This window comes from Orbicella faveolata, unplaced genomic scaffold (genome assembly GCF_042242905.1).
Source record: "Orbicella faveolata isolate gen_17 unplaced genomic scaffold, um_ofav_v1 contig_4, whole genome shotgun sequence".
NCBI lineage: Eukaryota > Metazoa > Cnidaria > Anthozoa > Scleractinia > Merulinidae > Orbicella > Orbicella faveolata.
This window is the reverse complement of record NW_028301569.1, coordinates 5,479,445-5,502,500: the sequence shown is the minus strand read 5'-3', so window position 1 is coordinate 5,502,500 and position 23,056 is coordinate 5,479,445. Positions and strand designations below refer to the sequence as shown.

The 23,056-nt window shown below is 38.8% G+C and overlaps 3 protein-coding genes across 3 annotated transcripts in view; 2 read left to right on the top strand and 1 right to left on the bottom strand.

Moving 5' to 3' along the window:
- Positions 1–2,724, bottom strand: part of LOC149101183 (melanocortin receptor 4-like) — a 3,199-nt gene extending 475 nt beyond the window's left edge. Inside the window, exon 1 of the mRNA XM_089276544.1 lies at positions 1–2,724. This exon is cut by the window's left edge and continues 475 nt beyond it. Coding sequence (XP_089132670.1) covers positions 138–1,043 — 906 coding nt within the window. The 5' untranslated portion in view covers positions 1,044–2,724 and the 3' untranslated portion in view covers positions 1–137.
- Positions 2,725–2,838: 114 nt separating this feature from the next.
- LOC149101182 (melanocyte-stimulating hormone receptor-like) lies at positions 2,839–4,638 on the top strand. The gene has a single exon (XM_089276541.1). The coding sequence runs from the start codon at positions 2,839–2,841 to the stop codon at positions 3,766–3,768; it is 930 nt and encodes a 309-aa protein (XP_089132667.1). The 3' UTR covers positions 3,769–4,638.
- A 1,312-nt stretch (positions 4,639–5,950) lies between these two features.
- LOC110041125 (von Willebrand factor A domain-containing protein 7-like) lies at positions 5,951–21,922 on the top strand. The gene is made up of 5 exons (XM_089276425.1): positions 5,951–6,001; positions 8,029–8,200; positions 16,238–16,774; positions 19,145–19,933; positions 20,444–21,922. The coding sequence occupies exons 1-5, from the start codon at positions 5,951–5,953 to the stop codon at positions 21,010–21,012; spliced, it is 2,118 nt and encodes a 705-aa protein (XP_089132551.1). The 3' UTR covers positions 21,013–21,922.
- Positions 21,923–23,056: the final 1,134 nt, after the last annotated feature.

Sequence of the window (23,056 nt, the reverse complement as noted above, 5' to 3'; positions counted from 1 at the left end):
TTATTTTGATCTCAATTCACGAACAACTTATGTACAAACTATAAGACTCTTTATTAGTCTGAGAATACATTGAAAACATGGACTTAAGCTTCCTCCTACTTTATTGAACGAGCCTATCTGTGTTTTTTGGGAATAAATCAACTCCACAAACAACAATAATTTCGTATTAAGTCTTTCATTTCCTGCCTCACTTCTTTAATTTTCCAGCAGTAAAGAATCGGGTTCAAGGATGAGTTTAAATAGACCAAAATCACCGTTGCTGCCCAAATCACGTCAAACGAAATTTCGTCGTCGATCGTTACTATAGACACAACAACAAACGGAATGTAGCAAAGCACTAATACCAACTGAACCGACAATATGCTGGACACTGTCTTCTTGTATCGAGCTATGTTCCATGGAATTCCTCCTCCGTGACCTTGGTGAAATTGTCCTTGGACTTGAGTTTGATGTTGTCGCAATGTGAAGTAAATTTTCATGTAACAAAATAGCGAAATTGCTAATGAAGATATTACACTAACGTAGACTATAATCCAGAAAATACGAAAATTCAAAAAGGAAACGGAGCCCACTAAAACACTTATCAGCCAGACACATGTAACAACTTCACGAGCTCTCCTTAAAGTTACAACTTGTCTGTAACTCATTCCCAACAAGAGGGCGAGAAGTCTGTCCACACTTATTGCGGTGGATGTGCCGACCGATACGCCACAAAGGACAGCACTTACAGCAGTGTTAGCCTTTATAATACTAGATTTCATCTTTGTTGTATCACGAGACAATATAAAGGTACAGTGAAGTGGTTGCGAAATAAGGCCAACGCAGAGATCCGTTACTGCCAGGCATTTAAACAAAAGCTTCGTCGGTGGATGAAGAGAGGTCTCTTTATGAAGAACAATGAGGATCAGAGCATTGCCCAGTGATGCAGTGATCGACAGAAAGATATTCAAGGCTACCAAAAAAACAACTACGCCTGTTTGCCACTGCGATGTGCTTGGTTGGCAGAGCTTGGTGGTGCAGTTTCCCTCTGTATAGTTCGCCATTGTTCTTATTAGCACTTCAAGATCACATTGAATATAATCGTTTGCCCATTCTAAATCCGGCTTAATGGTAATCTGGTGGTGTCCTTAACACTATGAACTAGGACTCAAGTTTTCCGAAATAAGAAAATCATAAAAAAGATGCTAACATATTCTTTGCAAGGATAATGATTGCAAAGTTCTACTCGGTTCTTTTTCGTCATGTACAGAAAACACTTTTATGCATGTACAATGAGGACAATATCGTCGAATGTTTGAGATATTGGCAAACAAACAAACCGTGAAAAATATGAAACCGGAATCTCTCAAATCTTGATAACAACTTGACAACTTGTCGGGCAAATTTTAATTGAAAGTCCAACTGGAGAGTTCCCATTGGTCAGCAAACTGTTTGAATGTAAATTGTGATTTCTGATTGTAATCTTGCTCAGTAAAATACTGAGCTTTGCATTTCAGTGCTGTGAGTCCAATTTAACCATTAAAAACGAGACAGAATGTGATATGTTTTCTAAAATTCTGGACAAACTTATCGAGAAGGAATCCCAAAAATATGAGAGTAATTATTCTAAAAATTAATAGGCCAGCTTGAAAGACAAACAAAACGAATACGGTCGAAATCGTCCGTAATCATCAGGTTCATGTTGTGGTTGCGAAATAATGCGACGCTAAGGTTAGTGGATTGACGAAGAAAAAGATCAATGTGAAAAACAATGGAGGATCAGACCATTACATGGTGTTCTCGGAAGCCGACTTGAGAATTTGGTCGTGGCATTAAGACTAATGTCAAATATGACCATTTTAACAGTTGTCTTGTATTGATGGGGTTGACGTGTTAGTGAAAGTGCGGTTGTGGCAGGTGTAATGATTAATCAACAAAATTCATAGCAAGCTCGGGCAAACTTGAACGGTAGGAAGTAAAGCTGCACTTCAATAATGGTAAAACAATCATAAAACCATTCTTTATTAGACACTGTTGCTGTCGAAAGGACATTTTAGTAACTGAACTAGTAACTGAATAGCAACTTCCTAGCGCTGTTAAGATTCGTGCTGCATGTTACAAAGACTGGATCTATTATGATTGTTTAGTTCTTTATATACTGGCGCCATGAAATGGCGACGATCATATATTCCTTTCGGACTAGTAAAATATAATAACAGGTTGTTGAAAATAGCTGAAGAATTGACAGCATTAAGAATATGAAATTTAACCGTATAAATATTTTTAATTGCTTTGTTTTAATTTGTCAAAAGAAGAAAATTATGCTGAAGTGCTACCGATCTATAACAGGTGGCAATTTTTTTTAATGGTTGGCTTTTTTGGCCTTGACCATTCACAAAACACAATAGTTGTTTACTCCGTACTGAGGAGTTTACTAATACCAACACGTTTTTAGAAACGTGTTGGTTACGTAATCATGCATAGTGTATGAGCGCAAAACAAAAGATTGCCCACGGTAGTGGACCTTCCACAATAAATCATGGCATCTTTGTTTGCTCCTTTGATGTTTGCCAGGTTTCATAACCACTCCCCTCTATTGACTATGATTAATCTGAACGTTTTAAGCTGAATCTTCTTCTTGGCTTGCGTAAAAGCCACAACGAGCAAAGGCTCCTAGAACCATCTGTTTCAGGCATGCGTGCCAAGCAATGTAAATATTAATTTTCCCTTAAAATTCATTTTATTCTGAGCCAATTTGACTGTAAATAACGTTCGAACTGTCCAACTGGGCTCTAAACAAGACCACATAGAGCGGATTATATATAAGTTTCACTCCAAAATTAACGCAAGATCGTTAACATGACAAACTTTACTGACAATGGAAACCAGGAAACGTTTGAAAACTTAGTTTGTTCAACATTACCGAATGAGCTGCATGCCATGTGGTTCATTGCAGCCGTGAATACGTTTCTTTCAATCGCTGCATTTCTTGGAAATTTCCTAATCCTCGTTGCTCTTCACAAGGAGACTTCACTTCATCCACCATCTAAACTCTTGTATACTTGCCTTGCAACCACCGATCTCTGCGTCGGCGTAATTCTGCAGCCTGGCTTCGTCATCCTTTTGATATCAGTTGTAAACGGGGGCAAGGAGTTTTGTTATCACATCTTAATCTCAAGTTATGTTCTGGGTGTTATCATATTTGGCGTGTCCTTGTCAACCTTGACTGCAATAAGTGTGGATAGACTTTTAGCCCTGTTATTGAGACTGAGATACAGACAAGTTGTAACTTTAAAGCGAAGCCGTGTAGTCGTGGCGTTGCTGTGGCTTTTACACATTTTCGTTGGCACTATGTATTTCTGGGTCCACTTTATTTTCCTATATTATGGCTATGTACAAATAACTATATGCATCCTGATATCGGGATTCTCATACGTAAAAATTTACTTCACTCTTCGCCGTCACAGAGCACAAATTCGAAACCGAGGTCAGCAGGGGCAGCTTTATGGAGGATGGACTCAGCCGAACGTGGCAGTATACAGAAAGACTGTTTCTTCCTCATTATGGATACAGCTGACCTTAGTAGCTTGTTATATTCCGTATGGCATACATACTGCTTTAATAGCTAAGTATGGATTGTCTCCATCTATTGTTCTTGGTGGAAGGTTTGTTTCCACATTCGTCTACCTAAACTCAACCCTGAATCCATTTATGTACTGTTGGAAGATAAGGGAAGTTAGACAAGCAGTGAAGGACACAATCAGACAGTTTTCGTGTTTCTCTAGCTAGTATTAGCTTGGGTGGGAAACGGTGAATAATTAAAAAAAATAATATAAACTTTTGTTTGCAGTAGAAATAAGAATAATTTACAAGAAATCGCAAAATTTTCAAAAGAAGCAAACTCTTTAAAAGAAAGGTAGCAAACACGTTAGTTGAAATATATTATGATTGCTATGTTTCTCTCAGGCAAAGGAATACACTGTTATGCAGTCACATTCAAGGGAATATTGTCAAGTGTTTGACACTGATTCTTCGTGCAGTCGCGAAACAAAACCAAGGCAACAACAAAACAAAAAAACTGAAAACGAGAAAAAGTGAAATCTGGAAACTCAGAAATTTACAAGGAACTTGGCAACTCGTGGAGCAAATTTTAATTAAAAGTTTAAAGGTGTGTTGATCAAGCTTGATCAATATTGGAACATTGCATCCCAACATTGTAGAGTTCCCGTCAAAAGAACACCTGGTGTGTCGACTGTAATTGTTCAATTGTTAATCATGCAACAAACTTCCCGAATCTAGCCTTCTTCTTGAAAATACTCATCTTAGCGTTCTGGTGCCATGAATTCAATTTTCTCAATAAAAACAAAAACGAGAAATAATTCGGCAGGTTTGATCAAGCTTGCGAAGAGACTTCTCACGCAAAATTAATTATTAATTATCTAAAACAATAATTTTGCCGGCCTGAAAAAAAAAAAGAAAAAAAATTAGAAAACCAATACGGTCAAAATTTGTTGATATTTATAATTCTCATGTCGTTGTTATTAAATTCCAAATCATTAATTTTCTCTGGAGTAAATTTATCTTTATACGACATTTTACGCAGTTGTAACAATAAATAATATAAGCGAGAACATAAATTAAAGTTTCTAAAGAGACAAATTTAATGTTTGATGACAACTAGTGGAACAAAGCTTTTGTAAACGACACAACCCTAAATTGCCTGGTAGGAGAGACGGAATAGAAAACAACTGCCCAAATTGCTCTTTCACTTGAACGTAGGCAATGTTTAGGCTTATAGTGGTCAAATTTTGTGAATGTGTCTAAAACTCATCCCATAACATTAAGCTGGCAAATTAGTGTTTAGTCGCGCGACTTGACCTCTTAATACTGCCATATTTTCACAGGGTGTTTATCGAAATTTGGCGGGTTTTTTTTTTTTTTAGATTGATAAAATCTATGTTTTAGTGGGGTTTTCGATTTTATCAAAATTTTATTCGAAAATCCTCGCAGCTATTCTATTTTTATTCTAAAATTAATTTCGGAGTTGTTTGGACATTTGCTAAAAGCATTCTACATTTCTATTTTGCGGAAATTAATGATTGACAGGTGATTTTCATTAAATTAATTAAATGGATGCTTTACGCACACTAAAGCTTGATCGCTTATAAATGAAAAGAAAAACCCATGCTAAGTAACGTTAAACCAAACAACGATTCTAGAGAATGCATTGGTATAATTTTAGAACGTTCTCTGTCTGAGGATAGAGTTCATTTCGTTTTCGTGATCCTTAAACTATCTTTTCACAAAGTAGGAACAAACGGCACAGGTGTCTGAAACAACTTCGAATAACCGCTGGTCAGAATATTGACTTGAAAAGAGGAGCGTTAAAGTAAGGTTGTGAAAGTAATATTGCTCATAGCACAGTAAAATATACCCCCCTATGCTGATTTGAACTTTAAGACTCGCAAACAGGCTATGGGAAACCTATTGTTAATAACTTAATTAAAATGAATCATTAAGTCATGATTTTATTCACGAAACTAAAGTAATAATGCTTATAGTTCAGCAAAATCTAGCCGCCGCCTTGGCTGATTTGAACTTTAAGACTCATTTACTCTCAAAACCTATTGTTAATGAATTCAGTCTAGGTCAATGACATATAATTACTAACATTACTTTTTGTTCACGATCAGCCAACACAGGGTTTATTTTGATAAGAGTTCTTGATCGTTGTTATCCAGCCGCGTACATTTTTTTTTTTAATTCACTGGTACGCAGAAGTAAACGAGAACATTTCAGCTAAGTGCTGCCCTACAATTTCATCAAAGTGGGTTTTGGCTTTGTTATTAGTGTATTGAATCTATGAACAAAATGAACAGATTAATGATAAAAAGTAATAATAAATTACGCATCCTTAAGGAAAAAAAAATCCTTGTATGTTCTGTGTTTGGTCGTTGTTTATATAATAATAATGAACGCATGCAATGAAAGTGTAACAACAATAACGAGAATCCATGAGTTGGTAAATGGAGACAAATACTTTTTTTGTTTCATTGACAACTAATAACTTGAAGAACAAAACATGATAATAACATTATTGGTTTTTCCTTCTGGCAAAAAGCTTCCACAGGTTTATATTTTATTTCGGAAGTCCTTGACTGAGTTATTCCAAAAAAATTGTCAATGCTAGCCACATAGCAAAATACAAGTGAAACTTTGGTGTGCCTTCATAATTGGTTTCTCGGAATATCTGACAGACATTTAGTTCGGAAAAATGTGTCGATGGCGTAACCAAAAACAAATTGGTTCAGTGAATTGTCCTAAAATGGATGAGTTTAGTTGAGATCAATAACCCGAAATGATGCATTATTTTTGTTTTATCTCTTTGAATTAGCCTTTTGTATTAAGTAAGAACAATGCTCTCGAGCGCACAAGCGTTTGGTGTCAGTCGAGTCCAGCTTATTACCTCTTTCTCTAAGTCGTTTTTTTTTTTTTTTCTTTTTTTGGAGTCTCAGTTAAGGAGGAGGAACGTGGGAAATAGTGTTTTATCTAGATACTACATCTACCTGAATTCGGCCTTACCGTTGAGGCAACTGTCTCAATGAATTATTGCACATTAATTTAATTAGGTTTTGTTTTGGTTAGAAGAATGATTATAATTTATTATCGCGGCTTCCCCGTCGGAAGTTATGACCTTTCTGCCTTAGATATCATTTAAAAGCTGAGTTTACTTATTGTTCACATGCGAGACGTAAGAAGACGATCTCATTTACAACCAAGTTGAAAGTGAGCTGAAGAAAAGGAATTTTATACACTTAAATTTCCTATGTCTACCCCTAAAAGTTAATTTAATTATTATTTCAGCACAAGGTGTTTGTACTGCTGAGAAGTTGCTGCTTGGCGCGTTGATGTTGCAGAATTCTCCACAGCGTTAGGGGAATCTCTGCGTTACGTTGGTTCAGTAATCAATCGGACTGTATCGTTCTGTTCTCTTATTATCGTTTATTTATAATTGCGATCCACACATTCTACATTCAAGCGATCTCGATCTCTATTCATTCTGTCAGTTACACGAAAGCGATTCTATTTATTGGTTATTACAACGGAAATACACGCCTAAACTACATAAGGCCATTATATTATTAATACGTATTTGCGGTTTTCTAAGATCCTATTGTATTTTCTATTGCAAGACTCGGCTTGAGTTTTCACCCGGGCTAATCCGACTAACAACTCTGTAAATTACCCTCAAAGATCACACATTCCTCTACGTCACAGGATGTTCGAAACCAAAATTTGCACCAACAATTTCCCTAGATAATTATTTATTTCATTATCGGTAACATATAAGCTAACATTCCTGTAGTTATGTCAAATTATACGCAAGCACGTTTCACGGCAGCTCACTGAATAAATTGAGAATATTACATGGCGAGAAGATATGATTTTATGTTCGAGTGTCAAGAACAATATCTCACGAGTGAGCCACGCTCACTCGTGAGATATTGTTCTTGCCACGAGAACATGAAATTCATATCTTCGAGCTAACGTGTAATGCTCTTTTTACTATATAGGCATCTGATGACGGCGTTTTTGATGATTTTCCGAAGATTTCCGACCACTTTCTGAAGTTTTCCGAAGATTCTCAAAAACTTTTCCGAAGGTCACACGAAAGTTGCCGAACATTTTCTGAAAATTTCCGAAGATTACCGAGGATTGCCGAAGATTGCCGAAGAATTTCGGGGAAAACACGAACACGTTTCGAAGATACACCAATGAATATAAGTACAAGTTAAGAGACAAACTTGATATCAGTGAAATCATCGATATCTTCACTAGTGAGGATAGGAAAATACGCCACTCGAGTCCCGGATGTGGTTTCGTATGAATTTTGCGAGTGGTGAATTTTCCAGTAAAACACTCGTGCCTATATAATAAATATGAGTTACACGACAGCTCACCAGTTATCGTTGAGATTTTATCCGAAGCCACAAGAGAAAATTGGAGTCAACGAAGGAAGAAAACTGTTTTCAGTTTATCCAATCCAAGGTCAAAATGTTTCTGTGTGTGGTCCTTGTTCTTTCTCTGAGCAGCTCATTCATCGCTCAGGATTTGTTTCTGTCTCCCTTGGATGAAGCAAGGAGGACGCTGATGTCTTATTCCTCCGGTTCCTCGACCGCAACTACTTCAAAGCCGGCTGCTGCAAAGCCGACTGTAGCTGGTAGGTTTCCTAAAACAATTTTACCCTTCTGTTTCTTCTACCTGTATTTGCTCAACGCCTAATCGAGTTGTGGCGAGCAATGTCAGTACGCAAGGAAAATTATTAAGAGTCAGTGTCAGTAAAAGTCAGATGTGATTATCAAAATCACGGACAAAGCCAAAACATCGATTTCGCTCATACTTTAAATATTGATAGACCCTTGTGCCAAACTAAACAAAACAAGGTTAGTTTGTTCTAATATTCATTTTTTGGGGAGTAATTAAATAAAAACCGTAGAGCCCAGAGCGAGCCAAATTTCCATATTCGAACTATCGAAATTCTGTCATGTTCATGGCTTGTCAGCGTAAATCGAAAATTATCTGTAAATTTTCCTTTGCGACAACATTACGTTATAGTTGGGGCCTCGAACAATTCATTGATGACATGAAAAGCGGATATTCTCTAGTTATAAATATTTCATGAATTTTTTTCTCGAAGACACCTTGCGGCTGTTTTTTAATAGCCCTGTTATACCCAAAAACTGCCAAAAACGCTTGTCGGTACGCGAAGAAAAACCCAATATCTATATTGCAGATACAGTTTAAGGATAGACGTTCACAAAGATACTTGCAATTTTTTGGGATACCTTTTAGTTTTGCGGTAACCCTTGTTTGAAGTTTGCTTATTTTCAAGATTTGCTGTAGCCGCAATATTGAATTTACAACTAAGCTGACCATCAAGAAACAATTGATCGCATGTCGAAAAGTACTTTAGAAATAAAAATATGATAAGCTAAATTGAGACTTGGTTTCTGTCTTATCTAGAAAATTAATTAAATTGGAGGTAGACTCTGGCAGATCTTTGCTTGTTTACATGAGAACTGCCAATTTGTTTACACAAGATATTTGGTGGCTACTGTAGCATGAGTTGCGTTTTGTTGATATCTTAGGTGTCGGTCGCAAATCTCCTTCCTGGGCAGGCAGTTATGTTGGTTTTTACTTTTCAGAATATACTAATCCACGAAAACTGTTTTCCATGACAAACCCTGATCAGACAATATATAATTAAGATTATGCAACGTGTGAAACTACTTCTGTAAGTATAATGTATCCCTCGGCAGACTGTCGGCACGCTTCTTCAAAGATCAGTATCACTGGCATGTGGAATTTCGCTGATTTAACCCTATATTTTTAAAAACAGGATATGTCCAAGTGTTATTAATTTAATCATGTCTGCAACACTTATCTGAAAGTACTCGTATACTAGATTGCCACTCTAATAACAGTTTTTTTTTTCTCTGATCTGCTTGCGTGACACTATGGGGCGCAAATACATGAGCTATAAATTTCCGTTGAGAACGTTTTCAGAAAATTCTCTCTTAATATTGCGCAATTAAAACAATAAAGCTTTGTCAAACATGGCTTGTACCTTCTCACGTTTGGTCGGATAAGTATGTGGACCTGATCCACGACAGTCCACGATAAAAGATTCAATCTTCAGTACTTCAGTTCAGTACTGCCACTTGTATCTTCCGGTATCTTGCAGCAAGAACTCATGGAATACCGACATGACACAAATATTGCTGAAGTTTAGTGGATGTGGAACCAAAGTTGAGCCTATTTTAACGAGGCGTACCTGTTTCCAAACACCAAAAAAACAACATCTAGGATATGACCATATGTCCCCTGCGCCGTGAACGCTTGGAAAATGGCTAGCGAAAGTTGACAAGACCATATAGTGTTCCTGAGGAACACGTGGGGTAGGAGGTATTCCCAGAAGAATTGGGTGGGGGTGTGCGGCCCGCTCTCCAAAAGCTTTACCAAACTCTGCCATTTTCCCTACCCTATTTATGACCTGACTAAAATATTCGATACCCTTTCAAGACCTGAACCTTATATTAATACCCTGTTTCAGACCTGCCCTGTAATTTGTTTCCCAGTTCAGACCGATCACTGTTAAGGCTTTTGAAGGGCGTTTGTTAACGGTCTTATCGAAAATGACGAAAAAATACCTTCTTAATAATAATAATAATAATAGTAATAGTGATAGTGATAGTGATAGTGATAGTGATAGTGATAGTGATAGTGATAGTGATAGTGATAGTGATAGTGATAGTGATAGTGATAGTGATAGTGATAGTGATAGTGATAGTGATAGTGATAGTGATAGTGATAGTGATAGTGATAGTGATAGTGATAGTAATAGTGATAGTGATAGTGATAGTGATAGTGATAGTGATAGTGATAGTGATAAAGATAGTAATAGTAATAGTAATAGTAATAGTAATAGTAATAGTAATAGTAATAGTAATAGTAATAGTAATAGTAATAGTAATAGTAATAGTAATAGTAATAGTAATAGTAATAGTAATAGTAATAGTAATAGTAATAGTAATAGTAATAGTAATAGTAATAGTAATAGTAATAGTAATAGTAATAGTAATAGTAATAGTAATAGTAATAGTAATAGTAATAGTAATAGTAATAGTAATAGTAATAGTAATAGTAATAGTAATAGTAATAGTAATAGTAATAGTAATAGTAATAGTAATAGTAATAGTAATAGTAATAGTAATAGTAATAGTAATAGTAATAGTTATAGTAATAGTAATAGTAATAGTAATAGTAATAGTAATAGTAATAGTAATAGTAATAGTAATAGTAATAGTAATAGTAATAGTAATAGTAATAGTAATAGTAATAGTAATAGTAATAGTAATAGTAATAGTAATAGTAATAGTAATAGTAATAGTAATAGTAATAGTAATAGTAATAGTAATAGTAATAGTAATAGTAATAGTAATAGTAATAGTAATAGTAATAGTAATAGTAATAGTAATAGTAATAGTAATAGTAATAGTAATAGTAATAGTAATAGTAATAATAATAATAATAATACACAATGCAAGATTAGAGTGCCAAAACCATACCCTATTTAATACCAAAATTGCCAAAATCGATATCCTATTTATAACCAAAACGCCTGAAAAACCATATCCTTTGGGGCTGCACACACCTATATAGCCCATGTAAGGCCCACCCCCATCTAGATAGAACTTGGAACACTCATGAAAAGTGTGGTTCATTTTCCAGAAAGGGGATAAGACAGGAACACTTGCAAATGTTCCTTTTTAATTCGATTTCCTTTTCTTATAGAAACAATAATACTGGTACGACTTAGTAGTACACTTCAATTTAACTGGTTCAGTATACTATTCAAACGTTATTCGAGTATTATTCAAACGTTATTAGTATCAAGCAGTCAAGCTACAAGTTATTATCAGTTTATAACACCACTGACATTACGTGACCTCTCTCGTCAGATCAGGAGCCACGCATCAAAGAATGCCCGAAAAATGGCCATAAAATTGACGTTAAAGTGCGGGCTTATGGTACACTGTAATAATCAGAGAATTAGTGGATTCAGATGGAAAAGCAGATGCTTTGTGGCGAGTTATTTTTTTTAAAATTCAAACGGCCGAAAAAAAAAAAACAATTACTTTTCCGTTACGTGATATTCTTGTTGCTTGACGAGAGATAGATAGCCTGTACAGCACCGCAAATGATCCCCGACCGCAAATGATCCCCGGTGTGGACCGCAAATGATCCACCCGTAAAAGAGGAATGGCATGGAGTATGTTTTTCGGGTCGAAGTTTCAAGTTTTAACCTGAACAGAAAAAAACCTTAACTGACCATACTCTTTGAAGATATAATTCTCAGGATAAATAGTTCTTCGGATAGATTAATTACCGTAAAAGCTCCGCGGAATGCCTTGTAATCGGCCTTGCCTATATATAACCATAACATTTCATAACAATTAACCGAAGCGAGAATTGTGAACGGAAAAGTCAGATCAGTCACTCGATTTTTTAACGATTGTGTCGCCATGGGAACCCGTGAAAAAATACTGTAAGGATTCTATCGATTTTTTAACGGTTGTGTCTCCATGGAAATCCGTGAGACCGATCCCAGGTCCTCTGTCGAGGCTGGCGGGCTGTTTTCCCACATGGCCGACTTTTACTTGCATGGGCGCCGCCATCTTGAATTTTCAATTCGGCTCCTGATTAGCTGAAAAAAACCTTCGCCATATTGGATGTGATTTCATCAAATTTCCATTGTTCTACGTCATCGAAAACAATAGGCCATTGTATTTTCTCGACTCCTGATTGGTTACTGCCCCTATGAGCGTGCATTACTACTCCCCGAAACCAAAGATGGCGAATAAACTCTTTCCGTTGATCCTAGAAACTGCAAAGGAACGCCACAAAGGACAAGTTTCTCACTCCCCGAAACCAAAGATGGCGAATCTGTGGTGTCAGCGTCTCATTCACCAGCTCCCAGACTGCATTTCACTTCCACAGAGAGATAAATCGTGAGTGCAGTCAAACACATCGCTACACATTATTTACCAACACTCATTCCAAACAGTGAAACGTCACCTTGATGATAGTCAGCATTGACAGTTTTAGACGAATCCACACGATAACAAGACCCAGGATTCATTTCCACATAATTAGCTAATAGAATCAAAAAAGGAATGTAAAAACGATAAACACACATTTGAGTGAACCAAAACCTTCCATAATAACTCATTTGCCACGAGCGAATTACTTTTTTTCAAGTTGGAAGATATATTGCCTCCAGGTTAAACATAAACGATAGTATAGACTAGAACTTCCCTCTTACACGACTTGAGTATTCTTTGGCTTTCAAATCAGTGCTGTGTAACCCAACCGCCGCTCTGTATTGCATTAAACAAACCATGATCTAAGCTACATTAATTAGTTCTGCTCAAGACAAAACCTTCCGGTAGCTCACCTCAGTTTTCGTTATACTATTCTCCATTGCTTTCTGTTATCTCAACTGGTTTCACAGTGAACTTCTTCAATGCTCTTCTCCAATTCAAGTTCAATTTCACCAATATTTCAGCCCACAGATAAGTTTAGTTCAGGCCTAAACAACGCTCACCAATACGGAAATGTGGACCCTTGACCTATCGCGTGTGCCACACACTTAAGTTTAGTTCAGATATTTCAGTGCTCAGACAATGCTCATGCAGTGCTGTGACAGTGCTCATTCAATTCAACTCAAGACAGGCCAAGGTCCGGCATTGGCTCACCAATACGAAAATTTAATGTAGACCCTTGGCCTATCGTGTGTGCGACTTGCTTGTCGATCTAAAGTTGTATAAATGGACGATATGTACTTATTTTGAGTTTGTCCGTGAGCGCAAATTTTTCGGATACTAGCTACTCGATAAAGCACAATCTACACTCAAAATCTTTGGTTAAAAGCTGAAAATAAAGGCACTCCGAGGATCCTACAAACTCCAAAGGTCGGCCGCAAAGGAAAAAGTTTCTCATTCTCCGAAACCAAAGATGGCGAATTTTTGGTGTTTTTTATTGTTTTATTTGTGTCTTAGTTATTAGCTCCCAGAGTGTATTTCGCTTCCACAGAGGGGTAAATCGTGCGCTACATGAGCGCAGCGCGAAAAAAGTGCAAAGTCCCTTATCCAAAAGAATGCAGCTTGCCAGAAATAAGCAACAACTACGTCATCGCTTAAAAATTCAAGGCGTTGATCCCGAAAATCGTAGAGTAAGGACATATAGACCTAAAGTAATCCGTCTTAATGGTTATGAAGTGGTTCGGGTTTAATTTTAGCTGTGAACTATGCAATTTATAACACGACGCTTGAGGTACATTTTCTCATACATGGTTATGAAGTGGTTCGGGTTTGATTTTAGCTGTGAATTATGCAATTTATAACACGAGGCTTGAGGTACATTTTCTCATACTTATTTTGGCCGCGTTTTGGCGTTTTCGGGGGAAACTTTTGAAAACTTTTTGACATCGGAGGCGTCATTGAACGGGATCAACGTAAAATCGCGGAGCACTTTACCAAATATTTCTCTTCAGTGGCTAATGACATTGGTGATACTCGCTTATTAGGTATGTCCGAGGACCAACTGTATTATCATGAGACTGTGCATACGATAAACCAAAGCTGCAATTGTCGACCTCCCGGGACTCCTCACAATTTAAATTCCGAGCCCTTGAGCCGAAGGAAATTGCGGTTGCGTTGTCTTATTTGGATTCTACCTAGAGCACAGGTCACGACCTAATACCACCTAAGATCTTAAAGATAGCGAGCAGGGAGCTTTCTCATCCCCAAGCTGACTTATACAACTGCTGCACTGAATCTTGCGATTGGCCACCGCAATGGAAGAAAGGTGATTGGATACCAGCGTTTAAGAAAGACAATAAACAAGACATCTGGAATTTTAGACCTGTTACAATACTAACAGTGATAGGGAAGGTCTTTGAGCAGTTACTGAGCAAACAGCTGACGTCATTTATTGACTCTATGTTAAGCAACAACCTGTTCGCATATCGAAAGAATCAGAGCTGCGGAAACTTCCTTTATTGGATTTGTAGAAAGATGGAAACAGGCTGTTGATAACAGGAACGTTTTCGGAGTCTTGTCCACTGATATGTCAAAGGCATTTGATTCGCTGCACGCTGCCCTACTGATCAACAAACTGAGAGCGCACGGTTTCTCTAACAACTCACTAGCCCAGATGCGATCATATTTCACAAATAGGAAAAACAGGGTTAGGATCAGTCAAGAAACAACAAGTGATTGGTACGCTACCGCGAGAGGATGTCCCCAGGGCTCGGCCTTCGGGCCTCTTCTTTGGAATGTTTTCCAAAACGATCTACACCTCTCCTGTGATGAAAACAGGTTATTTATGTATGCGGATGACCACCAACTGTTTTCAGTGGCGAAAACAACTAACGAAGCGGAAAGTATTTTAACTGAGGAAGGAAACAACATCTCTGAGTGGTACAACAACAAATTTTTACAAGGAAATTTTTCAAAGTATCAGGTCATGAGTCTGGGCCCGAGGAACTGTCACAAGGATTTACCATTGTTATTAATGACACTTAAATTGATCGGAAACCAGAGATAACGCTCTTAGAGGTTACCTTGGACGATCAACTATCATTTTCGAGTCAAGTAAGCAGTGTTTATAGAAAAGCCTCCTGTCAAACTGGTGTTCTTCTGAGATTACGTAACCTCATTCCGATATCAGCTAAATTACACATTGTCAAATTTGCTATTTTACCTCACCTCAAATACTGTCAGACTATCTGCCATTTGTGTCGTTTTTGTTTTTGATGCCAGAAAGCTAGAACGAATTCAGGAACGAGCACTACGAGCTGTTTATTGTGACAATAAATCGACCTACGATGAACTCTTGCAAAGAGCGAAACTACCAAAACTTCATACGCGACGATTGCAAGCCATTGCAATCATAATGTATAAGTCAAAAATGCTCTGGCACCTCCTTGCATTGCGGACTTACTTGTTGTTACCAATTCTCAGTATCACCTTAAAAGTTCTGATTTCACCATACCCAGGTTTCGGACTGTTGTTCATGGTAAACATAGCCTGACTTATTTAGGCCCTGTCATTTGGTCCAAACTCGAAAAATCTGTTCGATCTTCTGAATCATTGCACACTTTTAAAAATCGCATCAAATTGGTTGATTTCACTAGCCTGCTGGACAGCACTTGTTGAGACTGTTCTTTATGTAACGACTAACACTTGATCTTACTGCATGACTCATTGTTTGTTTTATATATGTTTTAAAATACTTACATACGTACATGTATTTCAAATTTTATTAATTATTAGATAAGTAATCATAGTTAAGTGTCCCCAATTACTATACATTGTATGCTAGCGACTTCGACACGTTAATAAAGTTCTTATCTTATCTTATCTTATCTTATCTTAGCTTAGCTTAGCTTAGCTTAGCTTAGCTTAGCTTAGCTTAGCTTAGCTTAGCTTAGCTTAGCTTAGCTTAGCTTAGCTTAGCTTAGCTTAGCTTAGCTTAGCTTAGCTTAGCTTAGCTTAGCTTAGCTTAGCTTAGCTTAGCTTAGCTTAGCTTATCTTACTTTTGTGCTTGAATCAGTGAAGCTTTCCTATTATAGCGTTTTTTTAGGGCCGAGAAGGTAAAATTGCCGAACTCATGGAGTTCGATTTATTTTTAGGGAGTTCTTGGGGATGGTCCTCTAGAAGAAGACGAAGAGGCAGCAAACCAAAGACAACTTCAAAACCAAAAGCCACTAAACCTTCCAATAAATTTCTTGGCGCTGTCGACGAAATCGAGAAAGCCCTCTACGAAGCCCAAGCTGCTGGGAGTTACTACAATCATACGGCAGCCAAATTACAACGAATCAAGAAAAACGTCAAACTCGCCACTCAGAATCGGAGCTACCATTTTTTTCGCCAGTCAATTGGCCATGGTTTGTTCACGGCGATGGAACTTGACAGAACAAAGGGTCGCAAAAAAAGACAATTGACAAGCCAAGCAAAGCAGTTTCTGGATGCCATTAAAAAAGAGCTGGGAGATGCTGTTTTTGAGACTTTCATGGGTGTCCACGGAGATGTGACATTGATGTTTGCCATTGATGACACTGGAAGCATGGCAGGCGAGATACAAGCAGCTAAGGACATCGCAACGTCCATTGTCAAACATCGCAGTGTCGAAGTTGTCGACTTCATTTTGTCGCCTTTCAATGACCCAGGTACCATAAAATAATTGGGTAACATTGCATTATGTTATTCTGTAGCTTCTGTCACTATGTCATCGAATTGACAATACAGGCATTCTAACGATTCTTCTTAACTTCCCCCACCCCTCCATGTTTACACTATCTATCTTTCCCTTAACTATTCCGTAATTTCCTTCAATCTGTCAGATTGAGCTCCTTTACCTAATACTTGTCCTCTTTCGCTCTAACACACCACTCATCTTACCCTCTCTTCCCAGTCATCCCCTCTCTTCCCTTCTCCCTTGATTCCCTGCTCCCTTAATCACCTCTTCCCTGATTGACTCCTTCCTTAATCCCCCACACCCTTAATCGGCGCATCCCATGGTTCCCTCTTCCCTTAAACCCCTATTCCCTTGATTCTCTTTTTACTCTATTCCATTGATCCCCTCTTCCCTTGATTACCCTTTTCCTCACCCCCCTTGCTTTGATCCCCTCTTCCCTTGATCCCAGTTCCCTTAGTCCTTTCTTACCTGGATCCGCTATTCCTTTCATTCCCTCTTGCCTTAGTTCCTTCTTCCCTTGATCCTCCCTTTCTGTGATCCCCTTTTCTTTGATTTTCTCTTCGCTTAATTCCCTTTCCCCTTTATCCCCTTTCCCTTGTTCCCTTCTTCCAATGATTCTCTTTCCCTTATTACCCTCTTCCCTTGATCCCCTTTACTCTTGATTTCTTGTTTCCTTGATCCCATGTTCCCTTGATCACCTACTCTCTTGATCCCCATTCCTTTGATCCCCCTTCCACTGATTTGCTATTCTCTTGATCCCCCTTCCCTTTATTCCCTCTTCCCTTGATAACCTCCTCCCATCACCCCTCCCACCTTCCCCATGATTCCCTTTTTCCCTTGATTCCCCTTTCTCCCGATCCCCCTTTCCCTTAATCCCCCCTTCCTTTGATTTCCTTTTCCCTTAACTATCATTCCCTTGATTCCCTGCCTTGATCCCCTCTTTCCTTGATTTCCCTCTTCCCTTGATTTCCTGTTTCCTTGAGAGCCTATTCCCTCGGGCACCTCCTCTCTTGATTCCCCCTTCCCTTGATCCCCCTTCCATTGATTTTCATTTCTCTTGATCCCCCTTCCCTTGAATCCTTTTTCCTTTCATTCCCCTTTCTTAGATTCCCTCCTTCCTTGATCCCCTCTAAGCTTGATTCCCCTTCCTTTATACACTTTCCCTTGATCCGCTCTTCCCTTAATCCCTTCTTCCTTGATTCCCCCCTTCCCTTGATTCCCTGTTTCCTGGATTTCTTCTTTCCTTGACCGCCCTTCCCTTGATGCCCTCTGTTCCTGCTCCCCCTTTCTTGATCCCCTCTTCCCTTGATCACCCCTTCTTTTGATTCCCTCTTCCTTTGATCCTCTCTTTGCTTAACCCCCCTTTACTTGATCCCTTCTTCCCTTGATCCCCTCTTCCTTTCATCTCCCCTTTCCTTGATTCCCTCTTTTTGACATGATACCCCTTGATGCGCTGACTCCCTCTAACCTTAACTCCGTCTTTTCTTTATCCGATGTTTCCTTGATACCTTCTTCGTCCTTCACCTGAAATTCCCTCTTCGCCTGATGCCTCTTTCTCGTTAATGTTTCTTCCCCTTATTTCCTCTTTCTTCCCTTTATTTCCTCTTCCATTTGCCCACTGTTCCCTTGATGCCTTCTTTCCTCCTTCCCGTGAAACTCTTCTATAGATTCTCTCTTCGCCTGATGCCCCTTTCATTTCCCGCTATAGTTTCTTCCCTTTATCCCCGTTTCCTCTATTTCCTTTACCCTTGATCCCATCTTCCCTTGATGGCCTCTTTTCTTTATATCCTTTCCCTTGATTCCCTATTCTCTTGGTCCCCCCTCCCTTGATTCCCTCCTCCCTTGATCCCCTATTTTCCTTAATTCCCCTTTTACCTTAAACCTTTTCCCAAGGATTCCGTTCGGAGATCCCCTCTTCCTCTGACCCCCTTCCCTTGATTCCCTTTTTGCTTGATGCCCCTTTCCCTTTATCCTCTCTTTCCTTGATCACATATTCCCTTGACTTCCTTTTTCCTTGATTCTCTCCTCTCTTGTTGGCCTTGTTTTCCTCATCTCTTGATTCCCTCTTCCCTTGATGTCCTCTTCCCTTGATTCCCTGTTCCCTTGGTTTCCTATTCCTTTGATCCCCCTTCCCTTGATCCCCTCTTTTCTTGATCCCCTCTACCCGTTATCCCTTTTCCCCTTAATTCCATCTTCCATTGGTTTTCCTTCAATTCACTCTCTTTTCCCTGGCTACATGTTATTTCGCGATTCTCTCGACTCCTTTCCCTGTTGAACTAACAGACGTTCAAAGGGAGTCGTTTAAACAAAAGTTTAAGGTGTTTTTTTTTTGGTTGAACAGGCACTGGCCCAGTGGTTTACAAGAATTCTTCGCAAGGAGACCAGTTCGTTACCGAAATCAACAAACTAAGAGCACATGATGGAGGAGACTGTCCAGAGTTGACCTTTAAGGGGATCCTGGACGCCATGAACTTCAGTCCTCTGCCCGGTTCCCCGCTCTATGTCTTTACAGATGCTTCCGCTAAAGATGACACTCCAGAAAATATCATTGAGGCTGTAACATATGCTCAGGTAAAGGGGCTGACCATAAACTTTTTCACGACGGGATTACGCCTATGTGGAACGTCTTCTTACAAGCCCTTTGAAGACCTAGCTAGAGAAACCTGTGGTCAAATGCTTTATCTTCCCTCTAGCACAGAGCTAAAAAACCTCTCCTCCATAACTAGGATTTCGCTGACAGGAACAACCTGCCTCAGCGGTGGAGGTTCTGGCAACAGCAGCGGTAAAAGGAAGAGAAGTACAACCAGAGAGTATACAATCCCTGTCGACGACTCCATCGAAAAGATCATTGTAACAGTAACTACGGAAAACACGGGCCACAATATCACCTTAAAGGATCCTTTAAGGCACGTTGTTTCCTCGGGAAAAATTATTTTTTCTCGAGGGGCTTTATATGAAATAAATCATCCTAGGCCTGGATCGTGGAGATTGAGTATCTCTGGAACAGGGAAGCACACGTACCTGGTCAAAGGATCCAGCAGGACAAACATCGACTTTGACTTCTTCTTTGTGATGATTCCAAACTATGGAAGAAATAGGAAGCCGATACCTGTTTCTCACCCTTTACTTGGTATGTACATACATTGCAACCACTGTTGCCCTTCCCTTATATGCGACCCCTTCCTACATAAGGGAGTTTTGGTTCAGTGTGTTTTTGTGGCGATTTCCGCCACGATTTCGTCGCGTTCAGTTAGTGTTGCAACTTCAAAATCACGCGTTTTAACAAAATCGCCAAAGGTTCAAGGCATTTAACAAAAACATCACCATTGTCGTCCGTAGGATGTGTATACTCCCACTGTGATACCAAACCAGGATTCATTTCATCATGATTCACTTAAATTTAAAAATGAGAAATATCTATATATCTATATATCTATGACCAACATGGGCACTGACCATAAGGATTTTTCACCAGATGACACTTTGACACATTTTTCTACGTTATCAGTTCTCAATTTTTCTTTTCTTTTTAAAGTTTATATGGGCACTGTCTGTTAGTTTCCTATCAGAACTGACAACTTAAAAACAAACAAAACAACAAAATGTGTCAAAGTTATCATCATCTTCTCCTTTTCCTTAGGTGACACTGCGCATGTCGTTTTGATAGTCACGGAAGCAGAAAAAATCGATGGATCGTCTCTTACCATCGCCCTTCTGAGCATGGATGGAAAGCTTCTTGGTACAGCCCCTGTTAAACCTGTTGGAACTAGTGGAGCCCATTTCTCGGCTTCGTTCACTCCCCCGTCTGTCCCTTTCAAACTTATGTTGAAAGGAAAGACGAAGAAAGGCAACCAGTTTGAACGCAACTCTCACAGTGTCGCTAAACCGAGCAACGTGCTGATCCGAGTGGCGTACGCCAAAGAAGAATACACAGTTCCAGTAAAGGGAAATGGATTTCTGATGTTTATCGTCCACAACAATGGTCCAACTGAAGTCTTTGACATCGATGTCAAGGACACGGAGAAGTTCCAGCCAACGCTTACCCGCTCCACCATCACAGTTCGTAAAGGTCGAACCAGTTTCTTTTCCGTCAGCTTCAAAGCAAAGAGCCCAGCATACCCAGGTGGCACTAATGCAGTGCTGGTAACTGTCACTGGAAAAACATCAAAGACCACGGCTGGCCATGTTGTGACTTTGATGGTGACTTAAACTGCATTGCCTGTGAATGCTCTGACTGCGAAAAGAAATTGGAATGGATAATGGACTCTGATTTTGAACACTGATCAGTTTTTATTTTATTTTATTTGTTGTTTTTGCTTTTGGCTATTTCTCATGCTTTGCTTGCTTAAATGTAGCCCGTTCCAAGCTTTAATGAAGTTCCAAGTGGACCGCCTTTTAGGGTGAAGGAATATAGTGCAGGATAAACTCGAAGATTATCTGGGAAGAAATGTCCACTTCTGTGCCATCTGGTCTAAAAGTTTTCAATAGGCTACTCAGAGAAATTTTGTCAGTTATTTTATTTTTGCGTAAAATGGGGTAAGATAAGTACTCATTATAAACTGTGGGCGAAATTAAACAATTATAAACGATAACTTGTTTCACCTGAGAGCCAATCGAATTGGTAGTAAGCAATCTTTTTCATCCAGAAGAGATGTGTGAGCAGACAATAGACCTTCACTAAAATTTGCAGTAACAAAATCAGACAAGTTTGAGAATATTTCCTGATTAACCAGTCTTTAAAGATCAAGTTTTACAACTAAGTGGAAACACTCAAAGAAAGTAACGAACTTGGCAACTCTTCAACAAGCAAATATTGATTGGGAATCAGTCGCTATTTTTAGTAATAGCTTAATTCGTGTCAGGAGCTGATGATTCGATAATGGTTAACATGAAGGTTGAAACTGGCTAGTTTATTATATATTTTTACGATATTAAAATGTTGTGTGGTGACGGGATATTTTGGAAATTTGTACTTGGATTTTTTTTAATCTTATAACGTGTATTAATGAAACAGGTTTTACTGACAGGGATAACATGGTGTAAATTAGGGATTGCTTGGGCTACTCGCGTTTTTATTTGCTTAATTTGGTTTATGAATAAAGTTCAAGGGAGTTAAGAACGTAGTAGAGTATTTTATACCTAACTTGCTAAGCGATCTTTGTGCTAAATGCCTGATTTTAATTCTGAAATCTGCAGCATGAAGTGGCAGGTGGCATCGCTTATCCTTGAGTTTCTTTTCCATATTTCGCAGTTATAAAAGATCGTTACTTTCCCAGACAGTCCCTGCATAACTTTACATTTACGCTGTGTTACGCAATAGTGTAATATATTAAAATGCTCACGGCTCCCGGGAGCTTGGGAGACCTCTGGTGGCGCTTTACCGTTTCGTATTTACCAAGGCCATATTTTGTTGCTACTTCATTTAAGCCTCCACCGTCTGTAAGTCACCTTTCATGGGTATCCAGCTTCTATGACGTTCAAATGCTGTATCGGAATCGAGACGATATAAAGACGCCAATGACCGCTTTAAAAGTAACAACAGACATTTTGATTCTCTCTGTGGCCTGAAGCACACAGCTTTCAGTTGTGGATCATGCAAAACGAATATCAAGGACTAAAACCTTTGATCTGTCTGTCGTCATGTCATTTGTAGGTTAAATTTTCCGGTATACGTATTTATTAGTTGTTAGTTAACCCCATCCAGACCCTTCCTGCTCTACCTTTAACTCGTGCTCGAAACTGGATCATGCAAAACGAATATCAAGGACTAAAACCTTTGATCTGTCTGTCGTCATGTCATTTGTAGGTTAAATTTTCCGGTATACGTATTTATTAGTTGTTAGTTAACCCCATCCAGACCCTTCCTGCTCTACCTTTAACTCGTGCTCGAAACTGGATCATGCAAAACGAATATCAAGGACTAAAACCTTTGATCTGTCTGTCGTCATGTCATTTGTAGGTTAAATTTTCCGGTATACGTATTTATTAGTTGTTAGTTAACCCCATCCAGACCCTTCCTGCCCTACCTTTAACTCGTGCTCGAAACTGTTGAATGAACGTAACTGAGATGGATGCTTTAGAACACGAAGACACGAAACTGAGCAATAAGTGTAATCGTATCTAATTACTTCTGACCAAACAGGACTTTTTCGTTCATCTGATGGACGTAGAAAACAGAGAAAAAGATTGCGCCCGCGCAGTTTTTCCCCGCTCTCCACTATCGATTCCTTCGTCTCCATTCCCTTTGAACGCC